At 42.6% G+C, this 15,737-nt stretch overlaps 2 protein-coding genes across 5 annotated transcripts in view; both read left to right on the top strand.

The window, feature by feature from the left end:
• The window catches only part of LOC115253700 (phosphatidylcholine:ceramide cholinephosphotransferase 1), an 84,947-nt gene that overhangs the window by 53,909 nt on the left and 15,301 nt on the right, over positions 1–15,737 (top strand). The gene's annotated exons all lie outside the window — the stretch shown is intronic.
• On the top strand, positions 12,960–15,550 carry LOC115255029 (testis-specific zinc finger protein topi). Of its 2 annotated transcripts, XM_062854999.1 has the most exons (5): positions 12,960–13,350; positions 13,415–13,908; positions 13,965–14,970; positions 15,033–15,185; positions 15,219–15,550. In XM_062854999.1, exons 1-5 carry the CDS (start codon positions 13,017–13,019, stop codon positions 15,374–15,376), a joined length of 2,145 nt encoding a protein of 714 aa, XP_062710983.1. In that variant the 5' UTR covers positions 12,960–13,016; the 3' UTR covers positions 15,377–15,550. The 2 variants fall into 2 exon arrangements, with proteins under 2 accessions (XP_062710983.1, XP_029708599.1); XM_029852739.2 differs by having other exon boundaries at positions 12,961–13,350; positions 15,033–15,550.

Raw genomic sequence — 15,737 nt, 5'->3', positions numbered from 1 at the left:
ACCCACGTTACATACATACATACATTTATTTGTTCAACATCACATTTAAGACAAGACATAATCAACAATAGTACCACAGAGAAACAGACGTCACACTCTAATCACCTCCCATCGATCACCTTTTTAACGGTTGATTCAAATATTCAGTAGTAGGTCGATTGACCACTCGCGGCGCTGGTATCGGTTTTGCTCCTGTTTGACGTTTGCTCACTACCGCCATCTAGTGGCGGCCCAGCCAAACCGTCTTTGGCACCCACTACGTACGTTTAGCATTGGGCGATTACGTTTTCGTGGCGATGTTTTTTTTAATGAAATTTGTTCTATGTGTTACGTCTGTTTATCTGTGATAGTACGCCACAATACTCGGTTTGTGGGTGCCGCTCTCCATCCTCGGTCGCGCCCAGTGCTCGCCAGGTCACGCTCCACCTGGTCCGCCCATCGTGCTCTCTGCGCTTCACGCCTTCTTGTGCCACCCGGATTAGTTGCAAACATCAGCTTTGCAGGGTTATTGTCCGGCATTCTTGCAACATGCCCTACCTACCGTATCCTTGGCTTTGGCCACCATCTGGATGCTGGGTTCGCCGTAAAGTGCAGCGAACTCGTGGTTCATCCTTCTCCGCCACACACCGTTTTCCTGCACACCGCCGAAGATCGTCCTTAGCACGCGTCGCTCGAAAACTTCGAGTCCTCTACTCACGTTACGGGTAGGAAAAAAGCGAAATAGGCGCTAAATGACAGATTTAGCGAAACTAAATTCACTAGTACGCACCGAGCTTTTTCTTTTTCTCGCTCACTCTCCTAAACAAACACGAGAAAGAGAAGGATGAAAGAGGGGGCACAGGCCCCCCCCCTCGCATCCCGCTCTTTCTCGCGTTTGTTTAAGAGAGTCAGTAAGAAAAAAGAAAAAGCTAGCTACGCCAATGTTCGGCGCCCATCTTTGTGCTGCTGAAGTGCACTCGTCTACATGTACAGTAGACGTTCGCTCGGTGCAAACGGTTTAACTGCAAGTCCACTAAGTGCAACAATTTTGCAGTTATCGCACCGCTATCTGTCAAAAACGTAACGTAAACAGAGTTGCGATGTTTTTCAGATTCACTACAGCTGCATTGCGATTTCCATTCGGTAACTGAAACGTAAACATGTTGCACTTATTGAACGTGTACTGTCACAGTTGTTTCGAGTTTTTTTTTGCGACTTCAGAGTGAAGGTGTAGCTTATTGACTGTGGATCCCGTAGGGAGATGATTACCTTCGGAAGTGCGTTTGGAAAATATGTGATAAGCAAGGTGACAAGTGATATTTTGATTGGTTTTGCTGTGAGGTGCCGGGAATTGATTGATTGATTCGTCTTCATTTAAGAGACTTTCAGCCCTTGGCTGGTTCGTCTCTCCAGAAATTGACGCGGATGCCCAAGTAGTTCGAAACCCTACATAAACACAAAAAGCTCCATCCAAATGCATTCATTAACCTCATGAAAACTATATGAAAGCATAACACTTTTTGTATGGATCGTACACTCAGAAATAAAAGTATACACGGAATTACTATTATTTATGCATTTTGTATCCGCATCTCTCTCACTCTCTTTGTGTTTTCATGCTATCCGCTGCTTCGTCTGGGTTGACAAATCACTTCGCTTCAACCCAGGCTAAACGGCAGATAGCATGAAAACAGAAAGAGAATGAGAGAGATGCGGATACAAAATGCATAAATAATAGTAATTCCGTGTATACTTTTATTTCTGAGTGTACACTCAGAAATGAAAGTATACAAGGAATTACTATTATTTATGCATTTTGTATCCACATCTCTCTCACTCTCTTTCTGTTTTCATGCTATCTTCCGTTTAGCCTGGGTTGAAGAGAAGTGTTTCGTCAACCCAGGTGAAGCACCAGATAGCATGAAAACAGAAAGAGAGTGAGAGAGATGCGGATACAAAATGCATAAATAATAGTAATTCCGTGTATACTTTTATTTCTGAGTGTAACGCTAAGCTGGACTACCCCCCCTCTCCCTATAGCGTTACGTAATTTGTGTAAGCTTACACGGAGAAACTAAAAAACTCGAAATTAGGTACTTTTAAACTCAATTTTGAGTTCTTTTTCATCTCCCTTTTCATGCGCTCTTTCTGTTGTTGTCAGAGAGTGAAGAGAGAAACAGCCCAACTTTTGCAGTTCCGTGCGTCAAGCCAACACTAAGTTTCTAGCACAGTACTCAAATTTGAGTGAATACAACCTAGTCAAAGTTTCGGTTGGGTGGAAAAAACTTAAATTTAGGTATTTTTCACATGGAAGCAAGCGGGAACAACCCAACAAAAACATCGATTGCATCAACTCAAAATTGACGCTCGCAACCCCGAAGTTGGGTGGAAAGAACTCACTTTTGGGTACTTTCGTCTCTCCGTGTACGAGAGATAGCTGAATGCTTATCTCTTGAAAAAGGTCCCATATACGGGACCGAAACGTCGGCAAGTCGCTTCAAGTGTCCTTTTAAGCTCCCGGCACCGCTAGCACCACGTTAATGCTGAGTACAAAAAGCGAGAATTTTTCAATGTGGTAAACAATATTCTTTGATATCCATTTGCGCATTTCGGTTGTTAATCGTTGAGTTTGAGTATAAGCCGTTTTGCATAAATCCTTGCCATCTGCTCATTGTGTTTGGTTAAGTTTACTTAGATAAGAAACGAAACCAACAAACAGGTTTACGAAGAAAGTCATTGAAAATTTCAAAGTACCTACGCCCAAGAAACCCGCACTTCAACGAAGGCAGTATATTTTCCCGCTCAAGTCACACGACTGGCATACGAAGTATCACCTGGTATAAATTGACAGCTCCTAATAGAATTAAAATAAACTGTCGTCAAGCTGTACAATAAAGTTCACTTCGCTGGAGCCGGCCGGCACGGCACGGCGGCCGTAATTAGACACGTAAACTAAATCATGTCATGAAAAACTGATGACGAAGCTTGGAAATGCAGCAGTTTATACATATATACTTACTTGCGTATGGACAATGGATAATGGATGGATCAGCGGAATAGTTGTCAACCGCCAGTAGGTTGGCGAGGCGACTACTGAACTGACGATTTGAAACCTAATCCCATAAATCCTATTAGCGACGACAGCTAGCTGAGGTAACGATTTTTAGCTGACAATACTCGAGCTTCCGTGCAAATGTGCTTCCGTGCAATGCCGATTTCTTATACGATTTGAAGGTTAAAGTCAATCCAACCTTGTTAAGCTCGCGTTGACGCTAAATCAATACGACACTAATTCGAGCCTCTCCTGAAACTCGAAAATCGATGATATGTGACTTTACCGAATAAAAGTCTGCCAGCAGACGTTCAAAATTGAACATTAATTGCGCAAAACAAAAACAGCGCTGAATTGATATGATGAGTTTTAAATTGGATGCAACACGCGGAGTCATTGTGTGAATTTATTTACATACTGGAACGGTTGCTGATGCTGGACGATCTTGTGGATCGTTGCTTGTTGTTCGTTCCTCAATTTAAGTGTATATTGTCCAAGGCGTTAGAACTCATCCATCAAGCAATCAAGAACTGTACAACAGTTGTGATTTATCACCAAAACCGAATCAATTTCTTGTTGTTTCAAAATTTATGGTATCACAAAATTAGTTCAAAGATCTAGTAACACTAGTGATTTTTCATTTTACTACATTTTTATGATTCTTATCGATAGTTTTAACACAGACAAACAGACGTAACACTCTTCAAAACGGCTTGGCACATGCATTTAACTATCAATTCAAATTTCATCTGATTTCCGCGATCGTTCCACCAGAGGCGCTAGTATTCGATCGCTTTGACGTTTGCCAGTGTACACGTTGCTGAATGATGCAAACGAAAATTACGGGCGATATGTGTAGTAGTGTGCGTGTTGGGCAAATGTCAAATCGAAATTCACCATGGCCGACAATGTCTCGCGCGGTTCTACCAACAGGTGGCAGTGTGCTCATGAAAAAGACACCTGGCAACATTTTTTGATGAATTTCCTCTAAGGGTTACGTCTGTTTGTCTGTGGTTTTAAGCACGCTTAGTTTCAAAATTGACACCCAGAGGCGTCCGCTTCGACTTTTTTATGTGTTTGACCATGTGTTTGACGTTTCGCAATAACGAGGGCCTTCTGTTAAACTGTGGCACAGCTCGTAAGCCTTTATACCTTTACACCAGATGGTATGTTTCTGTGACTAATTCTTCTGCTTCGTCTTAATGGCTCTACGTTCCAACTAGAACTTATTAGAGTGATTGGAAGGGAGAGTGGTGTAATGTTCCAATTTCGACAGGTCTCCTGCTCGTTTGGAACAGGAATTTGTATGGATTAGACAGATGATCGCTGTTCCAATTTTGACATTGACGCCACTCTCCCTTCGGGTCACTCTAGAACTTAAGTGCCCCACACAATGCATACGTTTGCGTGTGCGTGACAGTAGTTTGACACATTTCCCATGGAAAAACTGTCAAAAAAAACACAAACCTCGTCGGAACGGACGCTATGTGTTCCAGGCTTAAGTTGCAATCGAGCAGAAGACTGTCAAAACAACAAGGGTACGCCACTTTGGTATACTCGAGATATGTACTTTAGTAAACACTAATCCATCTACAAATTGACAAATTGTTGTTCGGATTGCAGCATGGTACTTGTTTTAATTATACATGTATAGCTGTAATAACCTGTTGATTGCATGTGGGAATACAATGATGGTAAGCACTTTTGTTTAGTACTCACTTCAATATCAATTGAAGTACCATCATCAAGAGATATCAGATGGTTTGCACAAGTGCTAATAAACATTTGTTATTGCTGCTTGTAATGACTATCACCCAGGGGTGGGCACAGGATTAGCACAGACAAACAGACGTAACACTCTGATAATTCTCATCGTACACCGATTTAACGGTCTTTTTCAAAATTTGATAGTTGGCCAACTGCCCAACCGTGGCGCTCGCATAGTTTTTGTTAGAGTTTGACGTTTGCTCACTACCGCCACCTAGTTGGTGGTCGGCCAAACTTAGTCCTTTTAGCATTGGGCGAATATGTTTCCGTGACTATGATTTGAATCGAAAAATGTTCGAAGTGTTACGTCTGTTTGTCTGTGGGATTAGTATTATCAATTATTATTACCACTGTCAATCAGGTTTTATAGAAAATTATAGAAATTGATGACCTAAAACTGTAAAAGTACTAAAGCGCGGTATTTTGATTTAAGCATGGGAAATTTCAGACAACGGATTTAAATGTCTGTTCCTTTTGTACAAAAGCTTGTAATATACATTTCTTGGCAACATAAATATGCTGGCAGCATTTTAATCGGAGATTCAACCCTGAATTCCTATAAAGAAATTTGTATGTTCAAACCCAGGTTCAAATTTAATATCTACTTTACTCATCACGCATCTCAGTTTCATTTTACCCCTTTCTCTCCTAGAATGGACAAATTAGGAACGAACCTAATCAAAATAAATTAGTAGGTAACAAACGCTCCTGCATAAGCCTACTCTAAAAAGATGAAAAAGATACCACCAAGGTGGTAATGATAAGAATAACAACGCGATACGCGTTTATGCGTTGCCCCATGACTCACATGCATGGCGAATTCAGAGACAAACAGATGAAAGATTTGGAAAGATCACGCATTTTGGAAATATGAACAGAACTTTGTAGTTAAGCCTGTAGTAACATACCGACACACAAACACTAGTGTCGTGAATCGTCGTGTAAACGTTGGTTACTTTTCTACCAGATAGCTTAAAAAGCCATCATGGTCAAACATTCTTTTGTTCTCAAGGCGATAAACGAAGGTTTATTCAGCTACACAACCCAAGTAACATGTTGATGGCCAAATAGTCTAGCAGAGGTTTTGAAAGCCGTCATAAAACCTAATATCTTTTACTTTGGTTTTATGATGGCTACAAGAACCTCTTCTAGTCTGTTTGACTAAAAACTAGGGCGGTTTGTCTGTGGTAAATGTTTATCTGATACAGCAAAAAGTGATAATGATAACGGACGTCAGATTGTTTTTGTTGTCGAAAAACATAGAGAGAAAAGTTGGTGCATTGTAGGTTGAGGGCTTATCTCAACGATTCGCCGTAAATAGCTCCACGAGTGCCTTCTTAGATAATAATGTGAGTACAAGCAGGGTAATGAATTGACGATGTCCTGTCATAAGGACTTAACTGACAGGATCATTTATCATCATCCGTTTTTTCTACACATGTCAATAGACTTAAAGTTGTTTTTCTAGAAAGTTGTTTCAAGATAGAAGATCATCATTGTTTCGTTGTGGAAATGAATAAAGTAGAACTCTTGCAGTTATTGTTCAATATAAATATACAATATACAATATAGCGTGTAACCATTTGCAGCTACACATTGTGCTTAACGTTTAGAAAAGTAACGGAAATTTAGTCTAGTCTAGTCTAAACATACATAGCCATTTATTGAAAGAATCCTGAAAATTGATAGAATCGATTAATTTTTCCATTTTTCTTGTCATTATTAGTGCTTGCAATACATCGGAAATGCATTACAAGCATTAAAGCGGCCAGTAGGCCAGTAGGGCAACATTGTAGGTTTAACAATAAAGCCAGCCATTGAGTGGTGACAACTCGTAGTTTGTACTCAGCTTTTTAGAAAGCAAAATACGTGAAAATCGATGGGGGTGACGATGCCAAGAAGGTTTATGTCACACCTTGGTTAAAAAGAACGTGACGACTCATACAAAAAAAAAATAAAAGATCTCATACAAAAAGTGTGACATATAGAGGAGGGGGTTTGAAAAAGGTCAATTTTTGCGTGATAATTTGTGTATCACCGCTAAGACTCAGACCACATAAAATTTTGTCTTCAGTAATGTTGATCAGGACATCTAGAGCTATTCAATGAGAAATTAGTTGCTTTTGAATTTATCCGCTAGATGGAGCAAATGAGTAGGTACCTATTAGACACTTGAGACTTGACGCTTCTATATGTCGAGAATAAGGTCTGAAGTACACAGGGTCAAATATTTGATAAGGAAAGAACTCAAGAAACAACATCTGTTTAACACCAATGGAAATTCGATCGAGTCAAACAATATGTTTGAGCATTGCTTTCTCTTTGGACAAATATTTGACCCTGTGTACTAACAGCTTAGATAAATATATCAAAGGCTAATGATGAACTAGTTGATCCTTAATGGATCCATTAGGTGACGCTAGTAAGTGTTAGGGTCGATTTCTTCACCTCGACTTAACCGGTAAGCCAGGCTTACCCATACAGGTAAACCTGGTTTAACGTTTAAGTCTGGGTGAAGAAATCGCCCCTTAAAAATTCTAATGTTATGTTTCTCGGAAATCAGTCCTCCTCGGCAAGTAATTTCAGAACATCAAGGGCCATCTAGTGATGAACTAATTGATTCTACATACATCCGCTAGGTGGAACTAGTGAGTCTAATTCTAAAATAAGCATCTCAAGATTCACACCATATAGAAAAAAAAATCTCTTCGGCAAAGCTGTTCAGGACATCAATGGCTATCCGATGATGATCTAGTTGTATCTAGGTTAACTTGTTAGGTGCCGCTAGTCAGTCTCAGTATTTCCAAAATTCTGCACATCGAGAATCAGACTACAGAGATGAATTTCGTCTTGAGCAACCGATGATACACTAGTTGTCTCTATTTATGTTTTTTCGCTAGGTGGTGCTCGTCAATCTTATGTCTTCGGCAAAGTTGATCAAGAATTCAAACGCGAACTACCTAGATGATTCTAGATGTATCCGCTAGTCAATTGAGATTCAGGCTTCATAGAAAAAAAATTCTTATGCAAAGTGATAAATAAATCAAAAGCAATCCGATGATAAACTTGTCAAACTACAAATAAGAATATGAACACGCGACATGGCATTACACGTTGCAAGAAAAACTTTGAATCCCGGAAAATTCGAAGGTGATCAGTGGGAAATTTTCCTAGCAAATGATCGCAGTCAGTTGTGCTCGTGACTGATCGAGTTGTTTTGAATCAATAAGATTGACATTTTGAAATTCTTTACAAAAACTTCTCATTTTCTTTTCTTTCCAAATGAAAATTAAATAACTGACCATGATTCACTTCGAATCGATTAGCAGCCGTTGTCGGTCATGAACATTTCTGAAATACTGGGGACCGTCCTTATCCATCATTTTCGATGAACGATGCAAAACAATCCACCCGCAGCTGCGGATTGAATCCACGGAAGAATCTTGGAATTTTGCAACTCAAGTGTTCCATTTTATGTATGTTTATGTCATGCTGACTAACTTTGTCGAAGACACCAACTTTCTAAGTTATCAGGATTCTTAGTTATGAGATATTCAAATTTGAATGTTCACTAGCGCCGCCTAGTGGCATAATTGCGAATCAAGTGTTCCAATTTATCTATGTATATGTCATACTGATCAACTTTGTTGACGACACCAACTTTCTAAGTTATCAGGATTCTGAGGTATGAGATTTCTAAAATTTGCATGTTCACTAGCGCCGCCTAGTGGCAGAATTGCGAATCAAGCGTTCAATTTTATGTAAGTCTATGCCCTACTGATCAACTTTGCCGAAGACACCAACTTTCTAGGTTATCAGGATTCTGAGCTATGGGATTTCTAAAATTTGCATGTTCACTAGCGCCGCCTAGTGGCATAATTGCGAATCAAGTGTTCCAATTTATGTAAGTCTATATGTCATACTGATCAACTTTGTTGACGACACCAACTTTCTAAGTTATCCAAAAGTTATCAGGATTCTGAGCTATGAGATTTCTAAAATTTGCATGTTCACTAGCGCCGCCTAGTGGCAGAATTGCGAATCAAGTGTCCCATTTTATGTATGTTTATGTCATACTGATCAACTTTGTTGAAGATACCAACTATCTAAGTTATCAGGATTCTGAGCTATGAGATATTTAAAATTTGCATGTTCACTAACGCCACATAGTGGCATAATTGCGAAACAAGTGTTCCATTTTATGTATGTCTATTAGTATGGGACACGCTTGTATGGAAAAATAAATCCTCGCTCCAGTCGACTTTTTAGATCCCATCTAGGTCCCATATTAACTGTACAAAATTTCAGCGCAATCGGTGTAACTATAATTTAGCGCAAGCGGTTCAAAGTTTGCATAGGATTTACTATGGGAAAACTTTCAAACAAAAAAACCCAGAGGTCGCCCTTTGTCTCCTTAATTCAAATCGATCAACGCTTCTTGCAGAAAAATCATTTATGAAACTTTCTTTCGAAGTCCGCAAAACGATTGGTTGTGTAGCCCCTCGGCTGCTCAGTGGGAAAATAGTGGGTGGGAAGTATTCGAGCACGGGGTCGCTTATTTCTAATAGCACCGTTACATAAGCACGACTGGTCACTCACCTTTAGCAGGAGCAGGATTTTAGTGGTCAGCTGTCAAATCCGTATGAGGGGGAGGAAACCAACAACGTTATGCGATCAAAGTTAACCAAAACAAGGTAAAATCGTATTTCAACCAGCGGACTACCCAGATCGAGGTATGAAAGCCCCCTTTTTGGGCACGGGAAACGATCAATATTCCAAAAGGGCGTATATATGTTAAATGCGGGGTTTTCTAGTAGAAATCAACCACCAATTTTACAATCTTACATCTACATTTATTCGGCCCATACTGGGACCCTAATGAGAGAAAGGTGACATTAGTAATAAGGTGTACTTGCGCTTTTACATCGGAACGGTGGACGGCGGTGGTGCAGACGGTGGTGGCGTGGACAGCGGTGGTGCAGACGGTGGTGGCGTAGACAGCAGTGGTGCGGATCGGTGGCTAGCTTGGTGGTTCACGGTGGCATGCATGCATCGGAGGGCCCTCGGCCGGTATTGTGGGGGGCTTCTAACGGTCCTTCACCCGTATGACCTTTACTCGGTCGACAGCGGGCCACTTTCTTCGGGGTTGGCAGGGCAATCTGCAATTCGAGGTGACCGCCGGGGTGCGATGGGACACTACGGCGAGCTTCTTGACTCCAGTAGGGTAGGTGGGCAACCAATCCCCAAAATGGCGTAGCCGGGGACGGTCTATTGTTCCACCCGGCGTCACAGTGAATAGGCTATTGTTGGATTCCTTTTGTCCGTGGCTTTCAAGATGGCGACGGCTTAGCGTGGGTCGTGACCGACGAACCAACGTAAAGCGACCTGATGTACGTGGACGGTCCTGCGAGAACACGAAATAGAGCCCTCCGGGTTTTACACCGAAGGTAGAAAAGAAAAGGCCCAGAAGTGGACCTATTTCCGGGATTAGTACACCTAAATGTCACCGTCTCTCTTCCTGCACCACTTCACAAATTCTTTCACAGTCCTACCTTTTCTTGAGAATTCCTTTTGTTAAGGGCGAATTAACCTCTAGTTGAATGGTTCTATTGAAGTAACCTGTTTAACAAAAGCGCATTATTCACCTTTCTTCTTTTAAACCACATTTTCTTACTAACCGTACTACAAATCGTACTAATTTACAAAACCGTACTATTAGCCTTCTAAGTTTTAACTAGTTTTAAGTTTTAACTAGCTTTAAGATCTATAAAGAAAAAACCACATATTAACTATATACACCTTATACTTTTAAAACAAACACTTTACTTTTAACTACCCGACGCGCACTTCAACTATCGGGGATAGTCACGGACGGAATGAAATTGATAATTCCTTGATGATTAACGTTTAAGGCTAAATCGCAGAGAATATCCGAAGTTTGATAACTTTTACGAAGTTTGACAACTCGGGTTGCAATAGTTGGCAACCCTTCCTCGCAGGGATCTAATTAGGCCGACAATTTCTATAGAGACTATTTTTTATAGACTGGTAGCTCAAACCGCTGCAAATAAACGACACGGCCCAGTAACGTGTGTTATTATAACAACTTGGCTCAGTTTTGACAGCTAGGATTACGCCACCAGTGAGGCTGTCAGTTTTGGCATTTTATTTTGTTTTTATATTTGGACAAGGCATTAGGTGCCCACTGGCAGGTGGGGTTCAAAGGCGAAGGATATTTGAGGAGGAGCCGAAAGTCTAAAAACTTGGAACCTACGGTTACAGTTGCTTGTGGAAAAAGTTATTGATTTTATTTATTACCGATTCGTAATCCAACGAACTGCTTTTTATTTTGTTTTATTAGCAGCACTGTAGCTGCTGCCATGGCTGCTGCTGTTTCTGGGGGTGGTGATGCCTCCCGCCACCCCATGCAACATAACGGCAGCAGCAGTGCTGCTGATAAAACAAAACAAAAAGCCGCTCGTTGGATTACGAATCGGTAATAAATCAATAACTTTTTCCACAAGCAACTAATCGTTTTGTGGTCTTAGAAGAAAAGTTTCATAAATGACCGTACAACCTCTCTCTCTCTCTCTTCTTGGCATAACGTCCTCATTGGGACAAAGCCTGCTTCTCAGCTTAGTGTGCTATGAGCACTTCCACAGTTTTTAACTGAGAGCTTCCTCTGCCAATGACCATTTTGCATGCGTATATCGTGTGGCAGGCACGAAGATACTCTATGCCCAAGGAAATCAAGGAAATTTCCTTTACGAAAAGATCCAGGACCGACCGGGAATCGAACCCGTCACCCTCAGCATGGTCATGCTGAATACCCGTGCGTTTACCGCCTCGGCTCGGCCCCATCGGCCCCGACCAGTCTTTCAAGAGCATCCTTCTACTCCATGATTCAAATAAGCATGCTTTGAAATGATCCTTAATGCCAGGATCGATTTGGATCATGATTTTTTCCAATCCCAGCGTGCGGGATTTGTGCATGGGATTCAATCCCAAGATTGAATCCTTTCGTTCAAGTGCACTAGTGCGCTGAATAGGTTGGTTGTTTGGGATCTGACAGCGCTAATTTTTGGTGAAAAAAAATTATCTTCGGAGTCGTAAAAATATGACGTCCATCATTTAGAGGAGGGGGGGGGTGCCTTGAGTCTGAGAAAGTGTGACACTCCGTGTATAGGTATAAAATAAACCGTGGCAGAGTGGGGAAGGGGGGTGTCAAGAAATCCAGAAAAAATGATGGACGCCATATTTGTTACCCGTTCCGCTGCCATACGTGTGAAATACTGATTGGTATAGTACATACCGTACATGGACGAACACTGTTATTAAACGCAAATGTTTCCTCTTATACATTTTATTATGTGCACTCTTGTGTGTTAACTGTAGACCCATTTTTTTATTCAAAAATTTGTGATAAAGAGGGAGCGTAAGCACAAGAAAATTGGGTGTTTTTCAAAAGCACCGACAAAGACTGGCGTTTGAGACCAACTATTTTGCACTTGTCTTTGAAAAAAAAACACCAATGCAAAACCTGTAGCATCGCGAAGGTCAGCCCAGTTTCTTAGGTTAAACGGTTGGTGACAGGTCCTGTGAGTCAGCCGTAAAACCACAAATCGTCAGCCTAGAACTTTACGTTCTCCCGTCTCGAAACACTTCTGTGGGTAGTTTTTGCAACAGTTTCCATGTAGAAACTCGTAATCTCAAAGCAGTTTACAGAGATCATTCTCCTGATATGATCAAGGAATCAAATGACTTCCCGTGTAAACTGTCCAAGATAAATTTTCCATCAACACTCAAATGAAATATCTATGGCAACGCGATGCATTTTTGCTGCTGTGGGAATCAATCAAGGATTGAATCATGGGATTCAATCCTCCCATACATGAGGCAAGATTCAATGCATGCCTGGATTGAAACAAATTAAGCGCGTCGAACTGATCATGCTCCTGCAGATTTGAATCCCAGCAGCTCTTGGAGTGAGATTTTTTGAAGGCTGGCCCCGACTATATCGGCCCCGACCGTACAACCTCAAAGGTGTATTTTTAGCGTGGCCGATGGCAGCATGCTGCCACGTGCATGTCATCATCATCATCATCAAGAACATCAGCTGTTTGTGTTGTGGTTGGTCGTTTGGGTGGTGGGCCGTGGGGTAGTAGGCTGGAAGTGGGTGGTTCTGACCGCGATCGACTGCTTGGGCTGTTTCGGGGCGATGGCGATGATGCACGTCATCGTTCGTTGCCCTTCCGTCGTCGCTAGGCAACCCAACGAAAACCCATACGTTCGGAATTTGTGCTGGAGGAGTGGATTCGGTTTTTTCTTCGATCACTTTTCCGTCGAACTTGAACGCGAGCGAAGCGAACCAAGCAACCGGGGGGATCACTTTTTTCCCAACCGGCTTCGTGTCAAGACCTACTGCACAGCTGACCCCGTCGCTCGCCAGGACTTTTTCGAAGCAACCATGGCTCCTGGGACCGAAACCGAATCCGATCAACTGACGGCGGTAAACATCAGCGGCGGCGGCGACGCCTTGGAAAAGCAATCCGGTAAGCATATTTCTCTCGAATGAAAGGAAACGAACGTGAAAAGAATTTTACTTCGGTGGTTTAGATGTTGATTGTGAGACAGCGTCGGGTGGAAGTGCAGCTGCCGAAGAGGCATCGGAGGATTCCTGCCTGATCCGATGTGCCAACTGCGACGAGCTCTTTTCGCCGGATCGTTTCGAGGAGCATGTGTGCGAGTACGATGAGCGAAAGAAGCGGATCGTTCCGAGCAGCGTGCTGGACGGACATCCGTGTTTGCGGCAGCTGGAGGACAACATGGACCAGTGGAAACGGCTGACGAAGAAAAAGGGTCGCAGCGATGGGACGACGACGACGGAGGGGGGTAGCGGTGGTGGTGGGAAGAAGGATAAGCGGAAACAGCAGCGCGAGAACACCGAGAAGAGGCGGATGTACGAGTGCAGGCACTGCGAGCGGAAGTTTGTTCATGCGACCGGGTTAGAGAAGCACCTTGCGAAAATGCATGCGGACAAGGAGGGTGATGTGATATTTGTTGGGGAACTGAAACAGCCCAAGAAAGAGGAAACTGGAGATCCCTTCAAGGTATTGTTTGTAACTTACTTCCAACGAGGGGCTATTAATCACCAACTATCTTCCAGGTATGTCTCAAGTGTATGAAGTGCGGGATGGCATTCGGAACATTGGAAAAGATGATGGATCACCTGGAGACGGTCGATTGGGAACGGGAATTGGAACGCGAGGATGGGAGCTACATGGATAACGGCAAGCTGGCGCTACGGAAGGCATTTAGAATCGTGATACTGACGACGGTTTTCCAATGTGAGTTTTGTGACAAACACTTCTCGGATTTGCCGTCGCTGTGTGAGCACCAGTCATTGCATGATCCGGCTACCGGATTTGAATGCACGTTGTGTGAGATAAAGATTCCATGTATGAAGGATATGCTGTTCCATCGGTTGAACGAATGTGTTTTCCGCGATGCGTGGAACGATGAGTTTCGAGGTTTGTCCAAATATTTCGCATGCAATGTATGCGACGAGCAGTTCCAAAGCTTAGGTGCCCTCTACGAGCATCGTTATGCAAATTATCACTTATTTCCTCGCTTATCGATTATGGAAGAAAACGATATCACCGGTCAGTTCAAAGTGGGATGCGAGAATTGTGGAGTAAGCTTCGACAACGCAGACACCTTTCTCATGCATTATACCACGAATCACGCTACAAAGAAACACAGCACCATAGGATTGCGCCGTCAGCCTGCGGAGAAAGATGCAGCGGATGCGACTTCACCAAACTCATCCACAAGACCATATCTGTGCGAGGTTTGCGGTAAAACATATACCCAGTCCAGCCACCTATGGCAGCACCTGCGTTTCCATAATGGCATTCGTCCGTTCATTTGCCCGGAAACGGGATGCAATCGTAGTTTTACCATTCGGCCAGACTTAAAGGACCATATTCGAAAGTGCCACACCGGAGAGCGGCCGTATGTTTGTGACCTATGCGATAAGCGTTTCCTTACGGGATCCGTCTATTATCAGCATCGGCTGATTCACCGAGGCGATCGTCGTTACGGATGCGACGAGTGTAACAAACGTTTCTACCGAGCGGACGCCCTCAAGAATCACCAAAGAATTCATTCTGGTAAAATAACCGATTCGTCTACGTTATCCATCCTCAATCTAACTATATTTATTCCGCTATAGGTGAAAAGCCCTATTCGTGTCCGCAGTGTCCGAAGCAGTTCCGTCAGCGTGGTGATCGCGAGAAACACATTCGTGTGAAACATTCGTCCGACGGTCCGGCAAATCCGAAACCAGCCCAGTCATACCAGGACACGCCACGTTCAAGTCGTGTGGGTGCCCCCGGAAAGCGGCAGCGACGTAGCGCAGGCGAATCGAAAAAGCCGCGTCGGCAAATCAGTCTCGCCGAAGAGTGTTCCGATTATGGTGCACAAGTGGCTGACGGTTCCCAGGCGGTTTACGTTGGAGATGTGTCCCTACCGGCTAGTTTATTCCAGCCAATTTTGAATGATATCGATATGTTGTGAACGTTTCAACAGTTTTTTTTTGTTTTAAATTATTATAGAATAAGATTTTTAACGAATCGTGATAGACATTCCGTCGTTAAATCGGAACATAGTAATATATTGCAAGTTCATGAATTCTTTCCATGTTATCTTAATAAATTTTAATTATGATTTACAGCTTTCTTTTTCACGACTTTGTTTTGTTGAATGGTAGGTACATCCTTGGAGGTGCATCACACAGCTCAGTGGAGAGCTAGGTATCAACTGGTAGGTAAATGGAAATAAATTGTAAATATGTTATACCTAGATTGAATAAAGGAGAGGCACTGAGCTGATAGCGATATCAGTCAGTGCCTGGGTTTGGAGAACAAAGCCTCGCCTG

Source organism: Aedes albopictus, chromosome 2 (genome assembly GCF_035046485.1).
Source record: "Aedes albopictus strain Foshan chromosome 2, AalbF5, whole genome shotgun sequence".
Taxonomy (NCBI): Eukaryota; Metazoa; Arthropoda; class Insecta; order Diptera; family Culicidae; genus Aedes; species Aedes albopictus.
This window is presented reverse-complemented; position numbering and strand designations above follow the sequence as displayed.

Coding starts and splice junctions, on each gene's coding strand:
- LOC115255029 (XM_029852739.2), top strand. CDS start 13,017: ATGGCGATGATGCACGTCATCGTTCGTTGCCCTTCCGTCGTCGCTAGG. Junction 13,351..13,414: donor CGCCTTGGAAAAGCAATCCG/GTAAGCATATTT, acceptor TCGGTGGTTTAG/ATGTTGATTGTGAGACAGCG. Junction 14,971..15,032: donor TCACCAAAGAATTCATTCTG/GTAAAATAACCG, acceptor ATTCCGCTATAG/GTGAAAAGCCCTATTCGTGT.